We start from the raw sequence: 21,487 nt of genomic DNA, 5'->3' as shown, positions 1-21,487 counted from the left end.
TAATAAGTCAAAGCTCTAAATTACTTTTTTTTTTCTTTTTTGAGAAAGTCAAAGCTCTAAGTTAGAAATTACTAAAATATTTGGTATTCATCATATAATTTGGATAGGAATAGGGTAATTGTCCATAAATCTACTCTTAAGTCTTATCCAAAACCCTACCGCTTTTCTGTCCACACAAAAAAAAAAAAAAAAAAAAAAAGTCTTAACCAAAACCCACTAATTACGATGTGATGCATACTCCCATTTTATCCAAGTATTGTGTTTTTGTTTTTATTTTGTTTTGTTTTTTTTTTTTTTTAAGAAGAATCCAAGCACTGTTAAAACAAACCTTTAAAGTAGGAAAAACCATACCCGGCACAAAATTCCACATGAGTTTAGTGAAACTATTATCACAACCTTCACACTGATCCCCACCATTGACGTCTAGATAATCGGTCTTAGCACTGAGTTGGCTGACTAATCAAATAGTCCTTTTATTAGCACAATCAAGATTCATAATATTCTCAAATTAGTTTACCACCTCACATATAGGTTTATCATAATTTACAATTTAAATTTTTTATATTGCAAATTAAAAAAAAAAATACTTAAGATTTATGGATGTCATAAATTTTATTATATAAGTATTAATTATATAAAATAATAATTCAAACACCTATTTATTATCTCTTGTTAAACTGGTATTAGTCACATTAATTAGCTCTATTTATAAGTGTTTTATATTAGTAGTAAAAATATTGTCCATGTTGTTTGGATTAGCCTTTTCTCGTTAATTTATTATCTTATTTATTTATCCATAACTATTTAATAATAATAGAGTAATACTATAGTCATAAACTATTTTATAACATTTTTACAAAATATTAATTTTGTATGTCTAGCATTATTCATAATAATAATACTACAATGCTACAATCTATGTAAAAAACAAACATAATAAATAAATAAAATTTTCAGCCAAAAAAGATATGATAATAATATACAGAAACCCACGGTGGGTTCAACTTTTGATAATTCTTTAATAAAATTAATATAAATAGTTAATGCTTATTTTTTAAAAAATGTGTTTCAATTATTTTGGCGTTTTTGATGCGTCACACTTCTCATCTTTTTTTTTTTTGGAGATAAATAGTAGTACATCTAGATAGTATGTACTATTATTAGACAAGATACGGTTGTCGAAATCATCTAGAACCATTCATTTGTGCCCAACTGCTAGTATATAAACACATTGACACACACGTAAACACATAGCAACTTGAGTTTTGTATCAAGCTATCACACAGGGAAAGAGAATCAAGTGTGAGTGTCTTATTGTAATTGTTTGATTGTGATATTCTATGTTTTTTTGGTTAAGATTTAAGTTCTGGTTAAGGTTTTGTATATTGAAAATCACATTATACATATATACTATATACTAAATGGACAAAAGCACGTTGAATAAGTTTTTTTGTTTTTCAATTTTATAATTCAATAGTTGGGGAGGGGTATTTGAATTTTGCAACCATCATTAAAATCACCAGAATATGTGAGTTAGGTTACAATGCTTTTAGCAAAAACAAGAGATCGAATTTTAAAAATAAATGAACTTGGGAATTTAGAAATGTTCTATTGTTCCTTTGTTTTGGGTTTTGTAATAATGCTTTTTTATTGGTTGAATGTTATTTCCTTGTCAGGTAAGACTGCCACTAGCTTGAGCAAAAGAATGTCTGAGGTTCCCATTAAGCCATCGGTTACAGTAAAATATACCCAGCTTTTTATTGATGGGAAATTTGTCGACGCAGCATCAGGTAATGTAGATGAGTTTGGACCCAAATGGTACTTCATCATTCCATAAGATAAGTTTGCAAATTAAAAAAAGAAAAGAAAAAAAAAAAAGAAAAGAAAAGAAAAACAATTGAATGTATGTACAATTTACTATATATATATATATATATATTTAAATCATACCATAAATCACTATATTTTTAACCTCAAACTTTAGGTAATATGGTATCCTCAGACACATCATATTCTTATTATTCTGATGTATACATTTGGTGTCAGGGAAAACTTTTCAGACATTGGATCCCAGGACAGGGGAAGTGATTGCCAATGTTGCTGAAGGTGATGCTGAAGATATAAATCGAGCAGTTGCTGCTGCTCGCAAGGCATTTGATGAAGGGCCATGGCCAAAGATGACTGCTTATGTAACTATTCCTTATTGTGCTTCCTATTTTTCACCTTTTATTTGATGTAGAACAAAAAAAACAGTCTACAATCCATATAATTGATTTTTTTTGTTTTTAAATAAAAAATTTTAAACAATATCCAGGAAAGGCAAAAAATAGTTTTGCGCTATGCGGATTTGCTTGAGCAGCACAATGATGAACTTGCAGTGCTTGAGACTTGGGACAATGGGAAGCCATATCAACAGGCTGTTACAGAAGTTCAAATTTATATACGCCTGATGAGATACTATGCTGGTAAATCTATAGATACGGTTCATCTTCAGCATTATATATTTTGATTGTTCGTTAAATTCTGTTGATTTTTGTAAGTTTTCTAAGATTTTCTATATGTGAAAATTTTAGGGTGGGCGGATAAGATCCATGGTCTCACAGTTCCAGCTGACGGACCATACCATATGCAAACCTTGCATGAACCTATTGGCGTTGCGGGTGGGATTATTCCATGGAATTTTCCTCTCCCCATGTTTGCTTGGAAGGTCGGGCCTGCATTAGCATGTGGCAACACCCTTGTAATGAAACCAGCAGAGCAGACACCATTGACTGCTTTATTTGCAGCAAAGCTATTTCATGAGGTAGATAAACTTTTGTTCTTTTTACATTGAGGTTTTATCTCTAAACTCAACTTTTCTGCACATAAGCTGCACTCTTTATCACTTATTCTGATCATATGATCTTTGTGACAGGCTGGACTTCCTCCAGGTGTTCTAAATGTGATCCCTGGTTATGGTCCAACTGCTGGTGCAGCTCTTGCCAGTCATATGGATGTGGATAAGGTAGTCTAAATATTTCTTTTGGTTCAAGTGATTTATTAGCCTTAAGGGGTTAGATGGAGAAGACTCGAACCAGTGACCTCCACTACATGAGGCATGGTCTTCAGCTGAACCCTTGGGGTTAAGATCTTTTATATTGCATTCCTATTAGATGTAATTTGCCTCTCAAGAAAGATAAAAATTTCCTGTAAGGGTGTTTAGCAATCAATTGTGACATTTCTTTGGTATTCCATCAAATTTTGAAATGATTAGGGGGGATTCTAACAATCCAGAACACATTCTCATGTTGTATATACTGGTCATTGCTTGAATGCCTCCTAAACTCTCAGTAATTTCTATGCACAGCTTGCTTTCACTGGATCAACAGAGACAGGAAAAATTGTTCATGAATTGGCAACCAAAAGCAATCTGAAGTCAGTATCTTTGGAACTCGGAGGGAAATCAGCCTTTATTGTATGTGAGGATGCTGACATAGATAAGGCAGTGGAGCTTGCCCACTTTGCTTTGTTCTTTAATCAGGTTTGTCCATAGGATTGTTTTGATACTATGATTGGTCTCAAGGAAGTTAAAATTCATTTTATTGATCATGATTTTTTCCAATCTGAAGGGACAATGCTGCTGTGCTGGATCTCGTACATTTGTACATGAAAGTATATATGATGAGTTCGTAGAGAAAGCAAAGCAGCGCGCTTTGAAGCGTTCTATTGGTGATCCATTCAAGGAGGGCATTGAACAAGGTCCTCAGGTAATCAACAACAATTCCTCATGTGAATTAGTAAATTTTACTGTCACATTTGTGTTTGCTTGACACTTATCTTACAAAATTGTTGAAAGTTGTTTGAGAAGCCTCACTTGCATTTATAACTTTTACTTTTTACATGTAATATAGCTTCACAAAATCTTGGACAATATCAGTTATGTCTCTGGCTGCTTTTATTTACTACAAGTATAAATTGGTTTGCAATCTTTAGTGATACACTGATACTGAACGTTGCTTACTCAAATGAATCAGATTGACACGGAGCAATTTAACAAAATCCTGAAATACATAAAATCTGGTGTTGAATGTGGAGCTACCCTGGAAAGTGGGGGAGAAAGACATGGCGACAAGGGCTATTACATTAAGCCCACAGTGTTCTCAAATGTTAAGGTACCTTTTAGTTATACCATCATTGTACCATGAAGATTTTGAAATACTATGGTTTATGAAGGCAACTATGTGTTAATTTATATCAGGATGACATGTTGATAGCAAAGGATGAGATATTTGGTCCCGTGCAGACCATCTTGAAATTCAAGTGAGAAACGAATCCTTTTTTACACTTGCGATTTTAAATAACGCAGTACTGAATGCACCTTTGGATTTATAATATTTCAGGGACCTTGACGAGGTGATTCGAAGGGCGAATGACTCGCAATATGGGCTTGCTGCTGGGATCTTTTCGCAGAACGTAGACACTATTAACACATTAACACGTGCATTACGAGTTGGGACAGTATGGGTGAACTGCTATAATGTATATGATGCTGCACTTCCTTTTGGTGGGTACAAGATGAGTGGGCATGGCAGAGAGAAAGGAATGAATAGTCTGGAACATTACTTGCAAGTCAAGTCTGTTTGCATTCCTTTGGTGAATCCAGCATGGCTCTAAATTCAATTTTCCTTTTTCAGTCTTCGGCGTTTGCAAATTGTAATAAAGAGAAGACCGGATTAAAATAAAGAAAGGACCGGATCAAAATTGGATTATCAAATCTTTGTTTGTTATGCACTGCAATTGATAAAAAAATAATAAAAAAAAGGACTTCAATCTCGGATTGGATTTCTTTATTTTGTTGGATGTGATGCAGTCTATATTTAATATAAATTGACTTCTTGTATCTATTTAAAGGTGTGTTATTTCTCTCTCTCTCTCTCTCTCTCTCTCTTAGAAAATTATTTCTCTCTCACCTTGTGGTCAATATTGTCATGAACTATATAAGCAAAAATAATAATAAACAAAACTCATGGATACCAAAAAAAAAAAAAAAAACAAAAAAGGTAACATGTGTCTCTTTGTCAAAGCATATAACAATGACATATATGAAAATATCTAATAATTATTAGACTTAAGAAAAAAGAGAAAAGAAAAGAAAAAGATTTGCCACACGTTTGAGGTTTAGAAACGTGTGAGGTGATGAAACTGAACAGGGGAAAAAAAAAATGCCATACTTAAGCAGTTAAGCCACTATTTTCAATTACAAACCTTGATTATATTATTATTACCATATTTTAAATGAGTAATGCTAGAGATATAAACTTTTTTACAAATTTTTTTATAAACTATTAATATGGTAAATGATTATTAGTAAATGAAAAAATGATGTTAATGGTGGGTCTAAGTGAAAACCAATAAAAAATTGACCATATCAACATTTTGTAAAAATATTATAAAATACTTTTTGGCAGTAGCATTACTCATTTAGAACAATTAAATAGGAGAGTTAAATGACTCTCCAAATATATATATATATATATATATATATGTATATATATATATATATGACCCATAAATGTCATACATGTCCATTGGTACCCAATATAAGGGGAAAAGGACAGAATGACTATTAAATCACTAATTAAAAATAAATAAATAAATAAATAAATACTAGTTCACAATATTTTTACAATAAATTTTAAGTGATAAGTTGTTACTTATTGCTACTAGTAGGCAAAAAGGTAATTTTAAATGTAGGTCCAATTTATTTATTTATTTTGAGAGGAAACACTATAATTTTATTGATCAAATGCCGACTCGACATGGATTACAGGAAAAAGGTGTGGAGGAACATCCTCTATCCATACCGATAACTTGCTAACATGTCTCGCATATCTAGCAATGTAGGTCCAAAGAACCATTAAGAACTTACAATCTATAATTTGTTGTAAAAATATTGTAGGTGTAGATGTAGCACTTCTTCCAAAAAATATTAGCAAAAATATATAATAGTGTCGTTACAGTGATATGTGTCTTCTATATTAAATGTTTTTTAGCTAATGGCTTTTAAATCAATTTAATTCTCATTTGTTGTGATGATTTATGTCAAATTTTATCTAATTATCTATCTTTATATTTTTTTTTCCTGAATTATATTATTTTAGGTAATGGTCTCTATGCCAATTATTATTAATTTTTTAATACAAGATAGAAGTTCTACTCTAACTTAATTTAAGTGTATGTGTGTATGAAACTTCCTTCTGGAGACTTGAACCCAACCCTTGTCCCCCACACCCCACAAGCACTTCTACTTTTCCGAATTAAATCTTTTAGGTAATGAATTATTAGGGATTAATAAGCCTCTTTATAACTTCAATTCATTTTTTCCTTTGAAATTAAACATCACTTTCCAAATTTGACACCCTTTAATCCTGACTTAATAAATGGGATATATGCTAAGAAAAGTAAGGAACGTTTGGAATGGAAAATTGGTAGATAGACCTTTCATCTAAGGTTGCTAACTGTTTTGAATTTATTTTTTTTGGTGGTTTATTTTTATGTGGGTTTCTTTGATTTGTGAGAAAATGTAAGAGTGAAATTGGGGTATTGGGTTACAAATTGAATTGTGATTGCTTTCCCATTAGAAACAATGGAAATATGGAATGGTCTATCAAATCTTCTTTATTATTTTTTTGTGGTTACAAAGTTTGATTTTGTGATTTCATTTATTTATTTTTATTGTGAATTTGTTACAGAGTTTGTTTGGTTAGTGGAAAATGAGAGGGGAATTGGGGGGTTTCAAGTTTGAAGGAGTGTTTTGGATACAAATAAAGTATGACAAAGAAGAAAAAGAAAATGACAATAATACCTATATTTGTATCTATGTATGAGAAGAATTGAGATGTTAGTAATTCACCTATTGTTTAATCTGTATATGATAGGAATTAAGACTTTAGTAACTTACAATATCGAAAAGATGTAGGAATATCAAACTATGTCAGTGCAATTCAAAAAAACATAAAAGAACTATATTATTTTTCAGTAGGAATATCAAACCAAAAGAAATATATTAAATATTAGCACCAAAAATGTAATAAGTAAAACCAACCCAATAATAACTAATAAATGTAGTAGTGATATTTTACCTTTATGTCATTGAAGAGGGTAAAAATATAGCCTGATGGACTTTCATTAAATGGGCCTGACGGATCCATGTCTGTGGGCCAATAGAAGGTAAGCCCAACTTGTGCAAAGGCCTGTTATGGATAGATGGAGCAAAAACCCCAGATGGAAAATACTTGTGACTCTATAGAATCCTAGCATGAAGAGGATTCCAAAAGATACGCGCGTAAATGAAGATCTTCTCTACAAGGAAATGTCTTGTCCATCACGTTTAGGACTATTTAAGAGGATTCCTATAAGGAAAAGACTTCTACGCCAAGGAAGAGATGCCAACCTTCTTCTACTATAAAAGCTCCAATACCCTCACAAACCGAGGTACGCATAATTTACCCTTCTCTAGCACTTTAGAGTTGTGAGAATAGTTTTAACTTGACATTCGGAGGGTATTCGGTTGGCACCACACCGATGCTCTCTGTTAGGTCTTCTCTCTTTTCTGTGCAGGTATCGCTACAAGCGTGTGAGGATCGTGTAGCTCACTGGTGATATTTATGGCATTATCAGTTGGTGCCGTCTGTGGGAAAAAGTAGTATCGTAATTGCAACTTGTAAGCCATACAAACGCTACCCAAACAAAGGGCTGCTTGGTACTTACACGCTCGATGGTGACCACCAACAACGTTTAGAAAGATGAGCCACAACCTACTGCCCTGGAGAGACAGGTCCTAACCCTTACAGCGGCAGTGGAGCGCCTCACCAAACAAAACCAAACCCTAGAGGAACAGCTGCGACAGAAGAACGCAACGATGGGAAACCAAGAAGAAGATCAAGAAGGTGCTAGTGCTGATCGCAGGAACTAGGAGAGACCGGAGGGCAGTAACGCCCCAAGTAGATCGGAGCGACAAAACATAAGCCTCCCAACCTTCATGGATATGGCTCCGCCTATTGTCACGGAGATGCAGGCAATGAAGGAGCAGATGGAAGTTATGATGAACGCACTCAAGGGATGAGTATCTAACGATCTTGACGACCTAGTCAACCGGACCGACTCACCATTCACTGTCTCCGTCAATTGCTTCCTTCTGCCGCATAAATTCTGAATGCCACATATAGACAGTTATGACGGAGTCAAGGATCCTCTAAATCACCTAAAGACCTTCAAGTCCTTGATGCACCTTTAAGGAGTTGCAAACGAAATCATGTGTAGGGTCTTCCCTACAACGCTGAAGGGTGCTGCGAGAATTTGGTTCAATCGGTTAACACCTGGCTTTATCAGTACTTTCAAGGAGCTGAGCACCTAGTTCACTTCGCACTTCATAGGAGGGCACAGATACAAGAAGTCGACTGCATGTCTGATGAACATTAAGCAGCGGAAGGATGAGACGCTAAGGTCCTATATAATCCGTTTCAACAAGGAGGCCTTCTTAATTGACAAGGTGGATGAAAAGATACTCGTGGCAGCATTCACTAATGGGATAGGAAGGGGTAAGTTCCTATTTTCTCTGTACAAGAACGATCCAAAGACCATGTCGGACGTGCTTTACAGGGCCACCAAGTATATGAACACGGAAGACGCATTGCTAGCCTGCGAGGATAAGCCCAGAAAAAGGGAAAGACAGGAGGACACAAGGCAGGATGGGGGGTGCAAGGTGGCTAGGATCGGAGAACGACGGGATGATAGACGCTCCAAACCCCCCATTAGGAGATTCACAAGCTTCACCTCGTTAACTGCCCCAATAGATCAGGTCTTGATGCAAATCAAAGATGAAGGAACCCTGACGTTCCCCTGCAAGTTGAAGGGAGATCCCAGCAAGAAGCCAAGGGATAAGTACTACCATTTCCATCGAGACCACGGGCACGGCATAGCTGACTGCTACGATCTAAAATAGCAGATAGAGGCCTTTATAAGACAGGGGAAGTTACAGAAGTTCGTTAGCAAGGAACAGACGGATCCACCCCAAGAGTAGGCCCTATGACGGGAGAATGAGCGCCCAAGGCCGCCCATTGGAGACATAAGGATGATCGTGGGGGGCACGACAACCTCTAGGTCATCCAAAAAAGCCAGGAAGACATACCTGAGAATGGTCCAGAATGTCCAGCTTACGGGCACTGTAACCAAGATGGCACAGATCGACAACCCCGTCATCGGATTTTCAGAAGAAGATGCTCAAAGGCTGCACCACCCGCATGACGACGCATTTGTTGTCAGCCTAAGGGTGGGAGACTATAACATGCACCGAGTTCTGGTCGACAATGGCAGTTCGGCAGACATCCTGTATTACCCAGTTTTTCAGCAGATGAGAATTGATAGGGAACAGTTGGTCTTGGTTAATGCCCCTCTAGTTGGTTTCGAAAGGATGAGAGTGTTCCCCATTAGTGCCGTCATGTTGTCAGTAACGGTGGGTGATTACCCCCAACAAATCACTAAGGAAGTAACATTCCTAGTGGTCGATTGTTCGTCCGCTTACAATGCCATTCTCGGGCGGCCCACGCTCAACTCATGAAAGGCTGTAACTTTAACCTACCATTTAATGATCAAGTTCCCAACAGATTTTGAAGTAGGAAAACTGCGTGGAAATCAAGTGGCAACATGAGAATGCTATATTGCTATGCTAGAGATGGACGATCATCAACAAACAATGTGCATAGAAGAACAACGGACAGTAGCGGAGCCAGTTGAAGAGTTAGAAGAAGTAATCCTCGATGACTTAAGGCCATAACGGACTACTAGAGTGGGTACATTGGCAAGCTGGCTGGTGCGCCAAGAGACAATCAAGACGTGTTCGCTTGGAGTCACAATGACATGCTAGGGATCGACCCCTCAATCATAGTTCACAAACTAAATGTATCACCCTCATTTCCCTCAATCCGGCAGAAGAAACGAGTATTCGCTCAAGAGCGGGACAAAGCCATTGCTAAGGAAGTATGAAAGTTGCTTGAGGCAGATTTCATCCGAGAAGTGTACTACCCCGATTGGTTGGCAAATGTCATCATGGTTAAAAAGGCTAATGGAAAATGGAGGATGTGCGTAGACTTCATGAACCTCAATAAGGCCTGCCCCAAAGACAGCTATCCACTCCCCTAGATAGATACTTAGGTAGACTCGACTGCAAGACACCAGCTTTTGAGCTTCATGGACGCTTTCTCGGGCTACAACCATATTAAGATGGAAGAAGCCGATCAAGAGAAGACCTTTTTTGTCACCAGCCAGGGACTGTTCTGCTACAAGGTGATGCCATACAGACTCAAAAATGCTGGAACAACATACCAAAGGTTAATGAACAAGATGTTCGCACACCAAATTGGGAGAAACATACAAGTTTATGTTGATGACATGCTGGTGAAGAGCCTAAATGAAGATGATCACCTAGGCGACCTCCGCGAGACATTCGACACCTTCCGGTTATATAACATGAAGCTAAACCCAGGCAAGTGTGCGTTCGGAGTAAGAGCGGGGAAATTCTTGGGCTTCATGGTATCCCAAAGAGGTATAGAGGTTAACCCGGAGAAGGTACGGGCCATAATAGAGTTAGAATCGCTGAAGACGGTCAAAGAGATGCAAAGTTTGAACGGCAAAATCGCTGCCCTAAACAAGTTCGTCTTGAAAGCGACGAACAAATGCCTACCTTTCTTCCGCACTTTGAGAAAATTGTTTGAGTGGACAGATGAATGCCAGATGGCGTTTGACAACTTAAAGACATATCTTTCATCTCCACCGTTGCTCATTCCATCCAAGCCAGGAGAAGAGCTTTACCTATATTTAGCTGTTTCACAAGCCGCTGTTAGCGCAACTTTGGTGAGAGAGGAGGACGGATCTCAGAGACCAGTCTACTTTACAAGCCGAGCACTCCGAGGAGCAGAAGAGAGATAACCTCAGATAGAGAAGTTGGCCTTCGCGCTGATAATCGCTACGCGAAAACTCAAACCGTACTTCCAAGCACACACCATTATTGTCTTGACGGACAAGCCCTTAAGAAGAGCCATGAGTAGCCCCGAGGCAGCAAGAAGAATGGCTTTGTGGGCAGTAGAGCTTAGTGAGTTTGACATACATTACCATCCGCGAACGGCTGTAAAAGGTCAAGTAGGGGCTGATTTCATCGCCGAATTCACCCTTGTAGACGGCTAGGGGGCAGAGGAGACACGACAGTGGAATATTTATACGGATGAATCTTCAAATAGACGAGTAGGAGGGGCTGACGTGGTGATCCAAACCTCGGAGGGGGATAAGATCGAGTGCATGATCCGACTACATTTCCCCACGACCAACAACGAGGCAGAATATGAAGCCTTGGTGGTAGGGCTAGACCTCACAAAGGCTGCAGGTGTGGAAAACGTGGCCGTACATTGCTACTCACAGGTAGTAACAAGTCAGATTAATGGCGGCTAAAAGTGTAAAAACGAAAGGATGAAGAAGTATCTAGAAGAAGTATCTAGAAGAAGTGGAGAATCGAATCGGCAACGTCGAAGTCAGATTTGTTTAAATACCAAGGGGTGAAAATGAACGCGCTGACCGACTAGCAAAAGCAGCCTCGGTAGAATTCATGCTTGTCCCCGAACAGGTATTGTCATTTTTCCAAGTCTCCTCGCTTATCGATGATGAAACAAATGTGCAGGAAGTAAATTCGGAAAGGAATTGGACTACGCCATTGATATCATACCTGAAGACTGGCATTTTACTAGACGAGAATGATGTCGCTAGAAAGTTAAAGGTCCAAGCATCACGATTTGTGCTGATAAAAAATGTTTTATACAAAAGAGGGTTCTCCCAACTGTACCTGAGATGTCTATGCCACGAGGAAGCAGATTACATAATGAGAGAAGTCCACAAGGGTATCTGCAGAAACCACTCAGGGGCATGATCATTAGTGCACAAATTGATCCAAGTAGGATACTATTGGCCTACAATGCTAAAGGACGCACAGGCTTATGTCAAGACTTGTGACAAGTGTCAAAAGTTCAACAATCTCATCAGGCAACCATCCGAAGAACTGACTCCCATGATGGCCCCATGGCCCTTTGCTCAATGAGGACTAGATATCATGGGACCCTTCCTAATAGCAGTTAGGCAGCTAAAGTTGCTGGTGGTTGGTATTGACTACTTCACTAAGTGGGTGGAAGCAGAAGCCCTAGCCACTGTCACGGAGAAGAACATTAGAAGTTTTGTTTAGAGAAATATCATCTGCAGGTACGGGATACCTAGAGTGCTTGTCTCCGACAACGAAAAGCAATTCGAGAACAGCGCATTTAAGGACTTATGTTTGGAGCTAGGTATCAAGAATCACTACTCGTTGCCCGCACACCCACAGACCAATGGACAAGTTGAAGTCACGAACTGGTCTTTACTCAAGATCATCAAGACCTGACTCGAAGGGGCAAAGGCTATCTAGCCAGACGAGCTACCAAGCGTTCTGTGGGCATACCGAACTACAACAAGAACGCCCACTAGAGAAACGCCTTTTTGGCTAGCATACAGAAGTGACGCTATCATCCCAGCAAAAGTAGGGCTCACAAGCTTTTGGACGGAGAACTACGACGAGAATAAGAACGAAGAGGCCATGTGCCTTCAGCTCGACTTGGTGGACGAAGTACGAATGACAGTGGAGCAAAGGATGACGCGGTATCAGAATCTCATGGTAAAACACTACAACTCCAACGTCAGGCATAGAGAATTTCAGGTTGGAGATCTTGTACTACGGAAGGTAATGCTACTAGAGATCCTTCGCAAGGAAAGCTCAGCCCTAACTGGGAAGGATCCTACAGGATTGCATCATGGCAAAGGAAAGGCACCTATAACCTTGAGACGCTGGACGGACAAAAGTTTTAGCACCCATGGAACATGGAGCACCTATAGAAATACTATCAGTAGAGACAACAATTATTAGTTTTACTTTAACAACTTTTTGCTACAATACTTTAAGTATCTTTTTAAGCCCAAGGGGGCTGGTACTTTTCTACAAACACATGATTTTTTTTAAGAAGAATATTCAGACACATCTCTATGTCTTTTCAACCTGAATTCTCACAAAGTCCACAAAAGTGGACGGATATATAAAGTCCACAAAGTGGACGGATCATCCCAGAAGGATGTAGATTCTAAGTCCATAAAAATGGGCGGACAAAAACAAAGTTCACAAAGTGGACAAATCATCCCAAGAGGATGAAGATTCTAAGTCCACAAAAATGGACGGATATATAAAGTCCACAAAGTGGATAGATCATCCCAGGAAGATGTAGATTCTAAGTCCATAAAAATGGACGGACAAAAACAGAGTCCGAACACCGGACGGATCATCCTAAAAGGATGAAAATTCAAGTCCACAAAAGTGGACAGGTAAAAAACTTAGTCCAGAAACTGGACGGATCATAAGAAGATAGAAATTCAATGTCCACAAAAGTGGACTGGTAAAAACTATGTCCAGAGACTGGACGGATCATCCTAGAGGGATGAAAAATTCAGTCTAAAATGGATGGTATAAACTACCTAGTTCATGAAATGGATGGTTCACCCATACAGGATGTAAATTTTACTCAAAATGGACGGACCATCCTTGAATATTAAGCCTATAAGGTGAACGATCCATCCAGATCAACAAAAATATATATAGAAAAGGGTGGACGGACCGTCCATTAGGGATAAAAGTCTAACCAAATCCACAAGAAGGATGGTCCCTTTGGATGTTAAGACGAACGCAACTTATAATTCCATAACATAATGTGGACGGACACATTGTGGAAGTTCGGTTTTAACCTAAAGGTCATAAAATTAAATGCCCCACATAGTGGACGGGTTGAATTAAAAACAGATCACTACATTCATAGCAACCATGAAACAAGCAATTAAACCAAAAGGGGCAGATAGAACTTACAAAAAACCCTTGAAGGGGAGAAATTGTTTAACATATACATGGTGACGGATAAAATTAATGGATTGTTTTCCAAAATGACAATAATAATAATAATAATAAAACAAAATAAGTCTACTCCTAAGGATCTACATGGGTGTCATCTGCCACAATTTGAACTTGACCTTGAGCATTCTGGGCCTAAGTCGACTCTCCGTCACCTAGAATTGCACCCTCAACAAAAAGGTCATCGGTATCCTCTGAGGTGACAGGCATGACGTAGGTTTGAGCTTGGTCCTCAACTTTAATGTTTGAAACGTCCAGGTCGGGGTAGGCCTTCTTAACCTGATGGAGGGCGTCATCAAAACCCTGCAGGAAAAAGTCTCCCAGCTCTGACAGCAAGGCGTTGGAGTCACGGTACTCGCATATCGCCACCTCCTTAGCTTGGCGGAGCCTATCCTTCAGGTCCTTTATCTCCTTGTCCTTTCCCTCAAGGGCCGTCTTCACCTCCTCCGTGCTTTGCTCAAGATCTTTCCTTACCCTCTCCGAAAGTTCAAACTTTTTCTCCATTTTAGATTTCCAACTATGTAGCTGGTTCAGCTCCTCCTCCGTCTACTCTGCCTTTGCTCGTACTCGGCCCAGGGCTGTCTCATGAGTAAGGCACCGTCCCATCAGCCCTTTCATCATAAGCATGGCTTGAAACACAAGAAAAATGTGAGTTGAATTGAAGGCAAATTGGAAAGGACGGACATAAATGTGATGGGCTAGGTTACTTGGGTAATTGCAAAAAGACCCGTCTCCCCCATGGCCTCTATGGAGTGGTTGCCCAAGTCCTCATAATCCTCTGACAACATGATGGATGAGAGCTGCTCCAAGGCATATTTAGAATCTTTGTGGAGGAGGATGGGTGGCTTCTCTTGATTTGTGGACAGAGCCTTCATAGGGCCTTTGCTAGCCCCATATTTCACTGGGGTGACTGTCTTTGCACCTTCAGCCATTAGCCCCACAATGGGCTCCAAAGGGACTTTGGGCTTCTTAGCAGGACGGTCCCCTTTAGGTAGCTGCTTCCTCTTTGTGGACGGGTTGCTTGAGTCCGTCCCCTTGGGAGCCATGTCACCGGACTCATTTTTCTTTGCGACCTGCGACCTAATTAGTGCTCTCCTCTTAGCGTCGTCCATTTCTGAAAAGGTAAATGGGTGAAGTTAACTACTACGATAAAATTAAAGATCATTCAAATACAATGAGGACGACGGACTTACGCCTGCGAATTTTTTCTTCGTATCTAACAACTGCTGGCGTTGGCTCAAGTCCATCGCAATACCAATGGATGGTATTGAGTGTAACTAATTTTGCCTAAGTCCTTTCCTCCGGCTGGGTCTTAGAAAAAATATTCTTAAGAAAGCTGAACTCCTCTAGTTCAACCTGTGGGGCCGTCTAACTGCAAAGAAAAAGAACAGTTAAAACTGTTGGGAAAGTTATAATAAATTGAACGATTGTAAAAAGTTCACATGCTAGGACGGGTGCATACTGGACAGATGCAATATGCCCCAAGTTGTGTCAACAAGCATGTGTTCCGTGTCCCCTAGACGACACATCCACTCGTCACGTTCTAGGAAGAAATAACGACTCTTCCAATCCCTATTTGAGTCTGGTGTTTCAAATATAACCTTCAACAACGGACTCCTGGGAACGAAACTATATATTCCCCTTGACTTGTCTATCTCATCCAGACGGTATCAATGAAGGAATTCCCTCATTGTTAGCCTCCTGGTACCATTAGTCGTAGCACCGTACAGGACCTCCATTGCTATGAAGACCCTCCAGGCGTTTGGAGACACTTGGTTGACGGATAGGCCCAAGTATTTGAGGAGCTCATGGTGAAGGGAGCTTAGTGGAAACCTAAGTCCCGCCTTCAGCATCTGTTCATACACTCCGACACCTTCCACCCTTTCATAGTAGCACTTCTCTGACTTATAGAGCAGACAGATGGGGATGTTATTTGGAATTTGGAAATTATCCCTAAGAGTTCTGAAGTGATTCTCCTTGATGGTGGACACAAAATTATTCATCGTCCACTCCAATAGCATGATGAACTCCCTAAGTCCATCAGCACCTACTATAGATTTTAATGTTTGTTCCTCGCCATCATCAGAAACCTCTTCTTGTTCAGCCATCTCTATATCTTCATTTGTTGAGGACGAGGAAGAGGCGGACGGACTCCTCGCTTCGCCTGGATTCTCTTGGTCTTTATGACTAGAAGGGTATACTTCCTCATAATCCGCCCCGTCACAAACAATTGACTGGTTACTTGACGCACTAGACATTGCCTATAACGCGACGACAAAACTTAAGACTTTGACGGATCTAGAAATTATGACAAGTGTACAAAGTCTAGGAAAGTAAATGTAGGAGGTAAAAATATATCTGCAGGTAAAAGGGACTTGCGAAAAGAAAGTACTTACCAATTTTGTGAGTGAACGGAGGAAGTGTGTTGATGACGGATATAGCAACTGAACGGAGTGATCTCTGACAAGGATGACGGTTACGCTCTGACAATGTGTTTCAGCTAAAAATGAAGAAATGAGAAAGACAGATACTGATATTTATAGAGGAAGTGCATGGAAGAAGAAGCGATGCTTCGATCCGAGGTAAAATCCAATTAAAGAGCAACACGTGTCATACGTCATAATGGCTTCCGGACAACCTGTCAGGCATTAGCGTAGTTCACGACATCCGTATTGAACCGTCATCCCTGAAGCTTTGAACCATCATCCTGAAGCTTTGAACCGTCACCCCATGGGTCCTTCTACTCAAGGTTGACGAACCCATGAGGTGAAGGGGGCAACTAAAGAGGGTAAAAATATAGCCTGACGGACTTCCATTAAATGGGCCTTATGGATCCATGTCTGTGGGCCAATAGAAGGCAAGCCCAACTTGTGCAAATGCCCGTTATGGATAGATGCAGTAGAAACCCTAAATGGAAAATACTTGCAACACTATAGAATCCTAGCATGAAGAGGATTCCGAAAGATACGCACGTAAATGAAGATCTTTTCTACAAGGAAATGTCTTGTCCATCACGTTTGAGACTATTCAAGAGAATTTCTATAAGGAAAAGACTTCTACGCCAAGGAAGAGATGTCAACCTTCTTCTACTATAAAAGCCCCAATGCCCTCACAAACCGAGGTACGAATAATTTACCCTTCTCTAGCATTCTAGAGTTGTGAGAATAGTTCTAACTTGACCTTCGGAGGGTATTCGGCCGGCACCACACCGGTGCTCTCCGGTAGGTCTTCTCTCTTTTCTGTGTAGGTATCATTACGAGTGTGTGAGGATCGTGTAGCTCACTGATGATATTTACGGCATCATCAGTCATAAAAATAAAATTTGGCAAAATGTGAATGACAAGAAGAAGAGAGGCTGTTAACAAATAGATTTCTCTGCCGATTGCTCCCAAGGTAAAACCAAGCATTAAGAACTTCTAGATTCCGGCAACACTCTGGCAACGTCTCTGGCTGTTAGAGGTAGAGGTAGAGCTGGGTTTCTCATATGATTGGGATTTTTGATTTTATGAAATTGGGTATAAAAGGAAATTTTTTTTTTGATACAAAATAGAAATTATACTCTAACCTAATTTAAGTGTATATGTATGTGAAACTCATTCCTGAAGACTTGAACCTCGGCCCCTTACCCTTTATACCCCACAAGCACTTAAACTTATGGAGTTACCATCACACTAAGAGTGTGCAGTGGTATGTGTTATTCATTTAAGAGTAAAATGGTGAGGTGGCATATTTCTATTGGAGGGTGTAAAGTGGGGGTTTTGCACCACATCCTTACCAAATTCGGACTCTTTTGAATTACATCTAAAATCAATGAAATGCTGATTTTCTTGTCCTTGTTAATTGAAATTGGTGAAAGTTCTAATAGATCCATTATTGTGGCATGTTTTACATATGTGCCAAATTTTGCTTACTTATTTTTTTGAATTTCTGTATAAAAGAACTAATGTGGCGTTCGGCACGAGGGAATGTTTTAGCATTCTTAGGAATGTTTAAATATTCTCATATTTTGTTGCAAATCACATTAGGGAATCAGATGTCAAGGGAATATGGATTCCCCTTTAACCCCTTTCAGTAGGAATGTGGATTCCCTTTAAAATAGGTGGGTATCCAGATTCTTAAGCTTAAAGAAAATTGTATTTTTAATAAATTGACAATTTTAACCCTTTGTTTTTATCATTTAAGCAATTGAGATAAAATAAAAAAAAAATCATCAATATCTTTTCCTTTGTCTTTATCTTTTCCTGCCAAAACAACATAAATAAGATAGACAACTCTATTGATATAATCATTAACAAAGTTCTATTTAAGTTTCATGTGTGAAAAAAAAAAAAAAAAGTTTGAAGGAGACCCTCCATTGTTACTAGGTATTCACTTTTATTGTTGTATGTCTCAACAAATTATTAATGGATCTATTTTCATAGAAATTTGTTAATGTATCTATTTGTATCTCAAATATTGGTTTTGAATAGTTGCTAGAAATATAGATTTGGATTGGTGGCTTCATCTGGTTTTTTGTTTTTATATTTTTTGTTTTTAGATCAATGGCTTTGTTTCTACAATTTTAATAATTTGTATCATATCTGGTGCTTTTGATGTTTGTTATACAATGATACAGAATGTGTAGATTTTTAATTTTTAACAACCCATCATATTTGTATGCACGTTTTTGGATTTGTCATAATTTATAGTTTATATTTTGTTTTTCATTATTTATTTAGAGGAAGATTTAAAAAAAAAAAAAAAAAAAAAAAAAACAAACAAACAAACTTATATTGGATTCACAAATCTAAAAATAGAATGGGAAAAATAAATAATTCTATTAAGATTCTTAGGAATAACCTAAACATTATAATCTCACATTCCTAAAAATCTTATTAGATTCTCAATTAAACCAAACATAAGAATAGTTATATTAACTATTCCTAGGCATCCAGATTACAAGGCATTACATTCAGGGGCGGAGTCAGGGGGGGTCGAGAGGGGGCACTTGCCCCCCCTGACCTGCCCAAAATTTTTCATTTTTTATGTGTGTAATAGTAAAAGGTGGAGATTTAATTGAAACTGTGATAAGTAGTGCGTGAGTAATTGAGCTATATTGAAAATCTCTTCAGCTACATGTTTCAAAATAATACTGTAAAGTGCAGAGCCACAGTAAACAACCACATACATCCTTTTTTTCTTTGTGGGTATATATATCTTCCTATCTTTTTGAAAAGTCAAATTCAATTGATATATCATATATCTTCATATCTTTTTTTACTTTATCAATATTTTTTAAAGTTCAAAATTTATAAAAATAAACTTAAATAAAGAAGAAAAAGTCTTAATTGAAGAGGCGAAAATAGCACCCAAAAAAAAAGTTTCCTTTCAAAAGTATTAAGATATAAAATTTGGAAACAATTACATGACAAATTCCATAAAATATATTAGGGGATTATTTTATTCGCTATATATTTAAAAAAAAAAAAAAAACACTAATAAACTATACACAATATAATGATATGCAATGATTTTAGGGGATCTTTCAATATTGAATGATCACTTACTATTCATATTATTGGCATTTAATTGTCAAGTTTGGTTAATATTGTGTATATATGATGCATATGTTGTATGCTACATACACAATATGTATTTGTTTATAGAGACACATGTATATTAGTTATAAATTTTGCCCCCCCCTAAAGTCTAATCCTAGCTCCGCCACTGATTACATTCCTAATATTTTGAATGCCAAGAGTAATGTGGATTCCCCATACCAAACGTTACCTAAAGTTTAAAATGAGAAAACATCACATACCTGATATTCCACAATTGGTGGAAAATAAAATGTCCCACAAAAAAAAGGGATAAAGGATTGTTGGAAGGAAGGCACCAAGATTTTGTTTTGTTTTATTTTTTTAGAAGTAAGGCGCCTAGCTAGTTATTTTCCTTCCAGATTCCACCAGACCTGAGGAGGTAATTATAGTAATACGGTTATATTGTCTGATAAAGAAAATTTATCTGCCAATCACTAAGTGAGACGTAAAATGAGAAACACAAATCATTTGTTCAATAATTTAAGAGAAATGCTATGACACATAAAAAACACGCACATATTATGCGGCAGTCATACATTGGCTGACCAAACAATTATAGGTAGCTAAGAAATCGAGGAAAGGGAGTTAAAGGCTTAAAGCACAATTAGGTAATTATCCCAAAAATTAAGGAATGAGTGATAATGCATTAAGATAGTTGTATGAATAAGTGCGTGTGATAAGGTTTTTTTCTTCTTTTCTTTTGTGTCTGGAGCAATTAGAGAAAGAGAGACAAAGAGAAAGACAAAGGGAAAAAGAAAGTAATATAATGAAATTTATTAAAAACAAATGGTATATTTGTAGCTTCCTAATTGAGTTTTGAGTAATTGTCCTTTGAAATTAGTGGGATATGTTGGCCTGATTGGTAGAAGAATTTTTATTTTTGTTTTCAAAAATAGTATAAAAACAATTTTCAAAAAAATTTAACTTGAAACTAGTTTTTAGATAATAGTTTTTATATTTTACATGTTTGTCTCCCACTTTTAAGAACAATTTTCAAAATACTAAAAAAAAAAAAAAAATTGTTTGGGAGAACATTTCTATTTTTGAGATTTTAAAAAAAAAATTTACAAAAAGTAACGTGTAGAATCTGTAGATTACTTTTTTTTTTTTTTTTTTTTGTGTGGATAATGATAAGGAAATAGAGTTCATCATTTTTTTTTTTTTTTAATGATAAGTTTCAAATTTGAAGTGTAAGAATTCTTTTTGTAATAAAGAGAAGCTCCTTAATTTAAGAGATAAAAGAGTTTGGATAAATATGTGAGGTCTACCATTTCTAATTTATTTACAATTATGTTATTAAAAACATTTTCAATGTCCTCAAAACACACTCTGTTAGCCGTTTTCAAAATCCTGTTCTAAATCAGGAAAATAGGATACAATTTTTTGAAAACTGTATTTAGAATATATTAGTCAAACAATAAATTTAAGTGTGGGACCCACTATTTTATAGATTGCAAAATAAAAAACTATATTTAAATACTCTTACCAAACATGCCCTAAGGATTGAATTTGTTTTTTAGAATTTTAAGAAGAAAGAGAAGATGAATAAAGATGAAGGGACACGAAGAATGAAGAACAAAGAAAAAAAAAGTACAAGTATTTTTTTTTTCAGTGTTTCATAATAGGTTTTTGTTGAATTTTAAGTTTGGATAATTGCTTTTTATTTTTGGATTAAAATTTGGATAACTACTTGATAATGGGTTCTAAACAAAACGTGAGAGAGAGAATGAGAGAAAAAGGCGGAAGAAAGGTGGTTAGGAAAAACCTTTTTTTTATTTTTTATTTAAATTTTGAAGTTTTAAAATTAGCCAATTTTCCAACATCACTTTTCTAACATGGTTCAGTTGCAATTTAGAACACAAACCTTAGTTTTCTTTTGAAATTCCACTATTGCTCTATGTATAAC

At 37.2% G+C, this 21,487-nt stretch overlaps 1 protein-coding gene across 1 annotated transcript; it reads left to right on the top strand.

Moving 5' to 3' along the window:
* The first annotated feature begins 1,166 nt into the window (after positions 1 to 1,166).
* On the top strand, positions 1,167 to 4,766 carry LOC126718539 (benzaldehyde dehydrogenase, mitochondrial-like). Its single transcript, XM_050420796.1, has 11 exons — positions 1,167 to 1,302; positions 1,677 to 1,790; positions 2,047 to 2,189; positions 2,315 to 2,465; positions 2,574 to 2,803; positions 2,915 to 3,004; positions 3,347 to 3,520; positions 3,609 to 3,746; positions 4,014 to 4,151; positions 4,238 to 4,299; positions 4,380 to 4,766. Exons 2-11 carry the CDS (start codon positions 1,706 to 1,708, stop codon positions 4,651 to 4,653), a joined length of 1,485 nt encoding a protein of 494 aa, XP_050276753.1. The 5' UTR covers positions 1,167 to 1,302; positions 1,677 to 1,705; the 3' UTR covers positions 4,654 to 4,766.
* The last annotated feature ends 16,721 nt before the right edge of the window (positions 4,767 to 21,487 follow it).

Source organism: Quercus robur, chromosome 3 (assembly GCF_932294415.1).
Source record: "Quercus robur chromosome 3, dhQueRobu3.1, whole genome shotgun sequence".
In the NCBI taxonomy this organism is placed as follows: Eukaryota; Viridiplantae; Streptophyta; class Magnoliopsida; order Fagales; family Fagaceae; genus Quercus; species Quercus robur.
The sequence above is the reverse complement of the archived record's forward strand: the minus strand, read 5'-3'. Positions and strand labels throughout refer to the sequence as shown.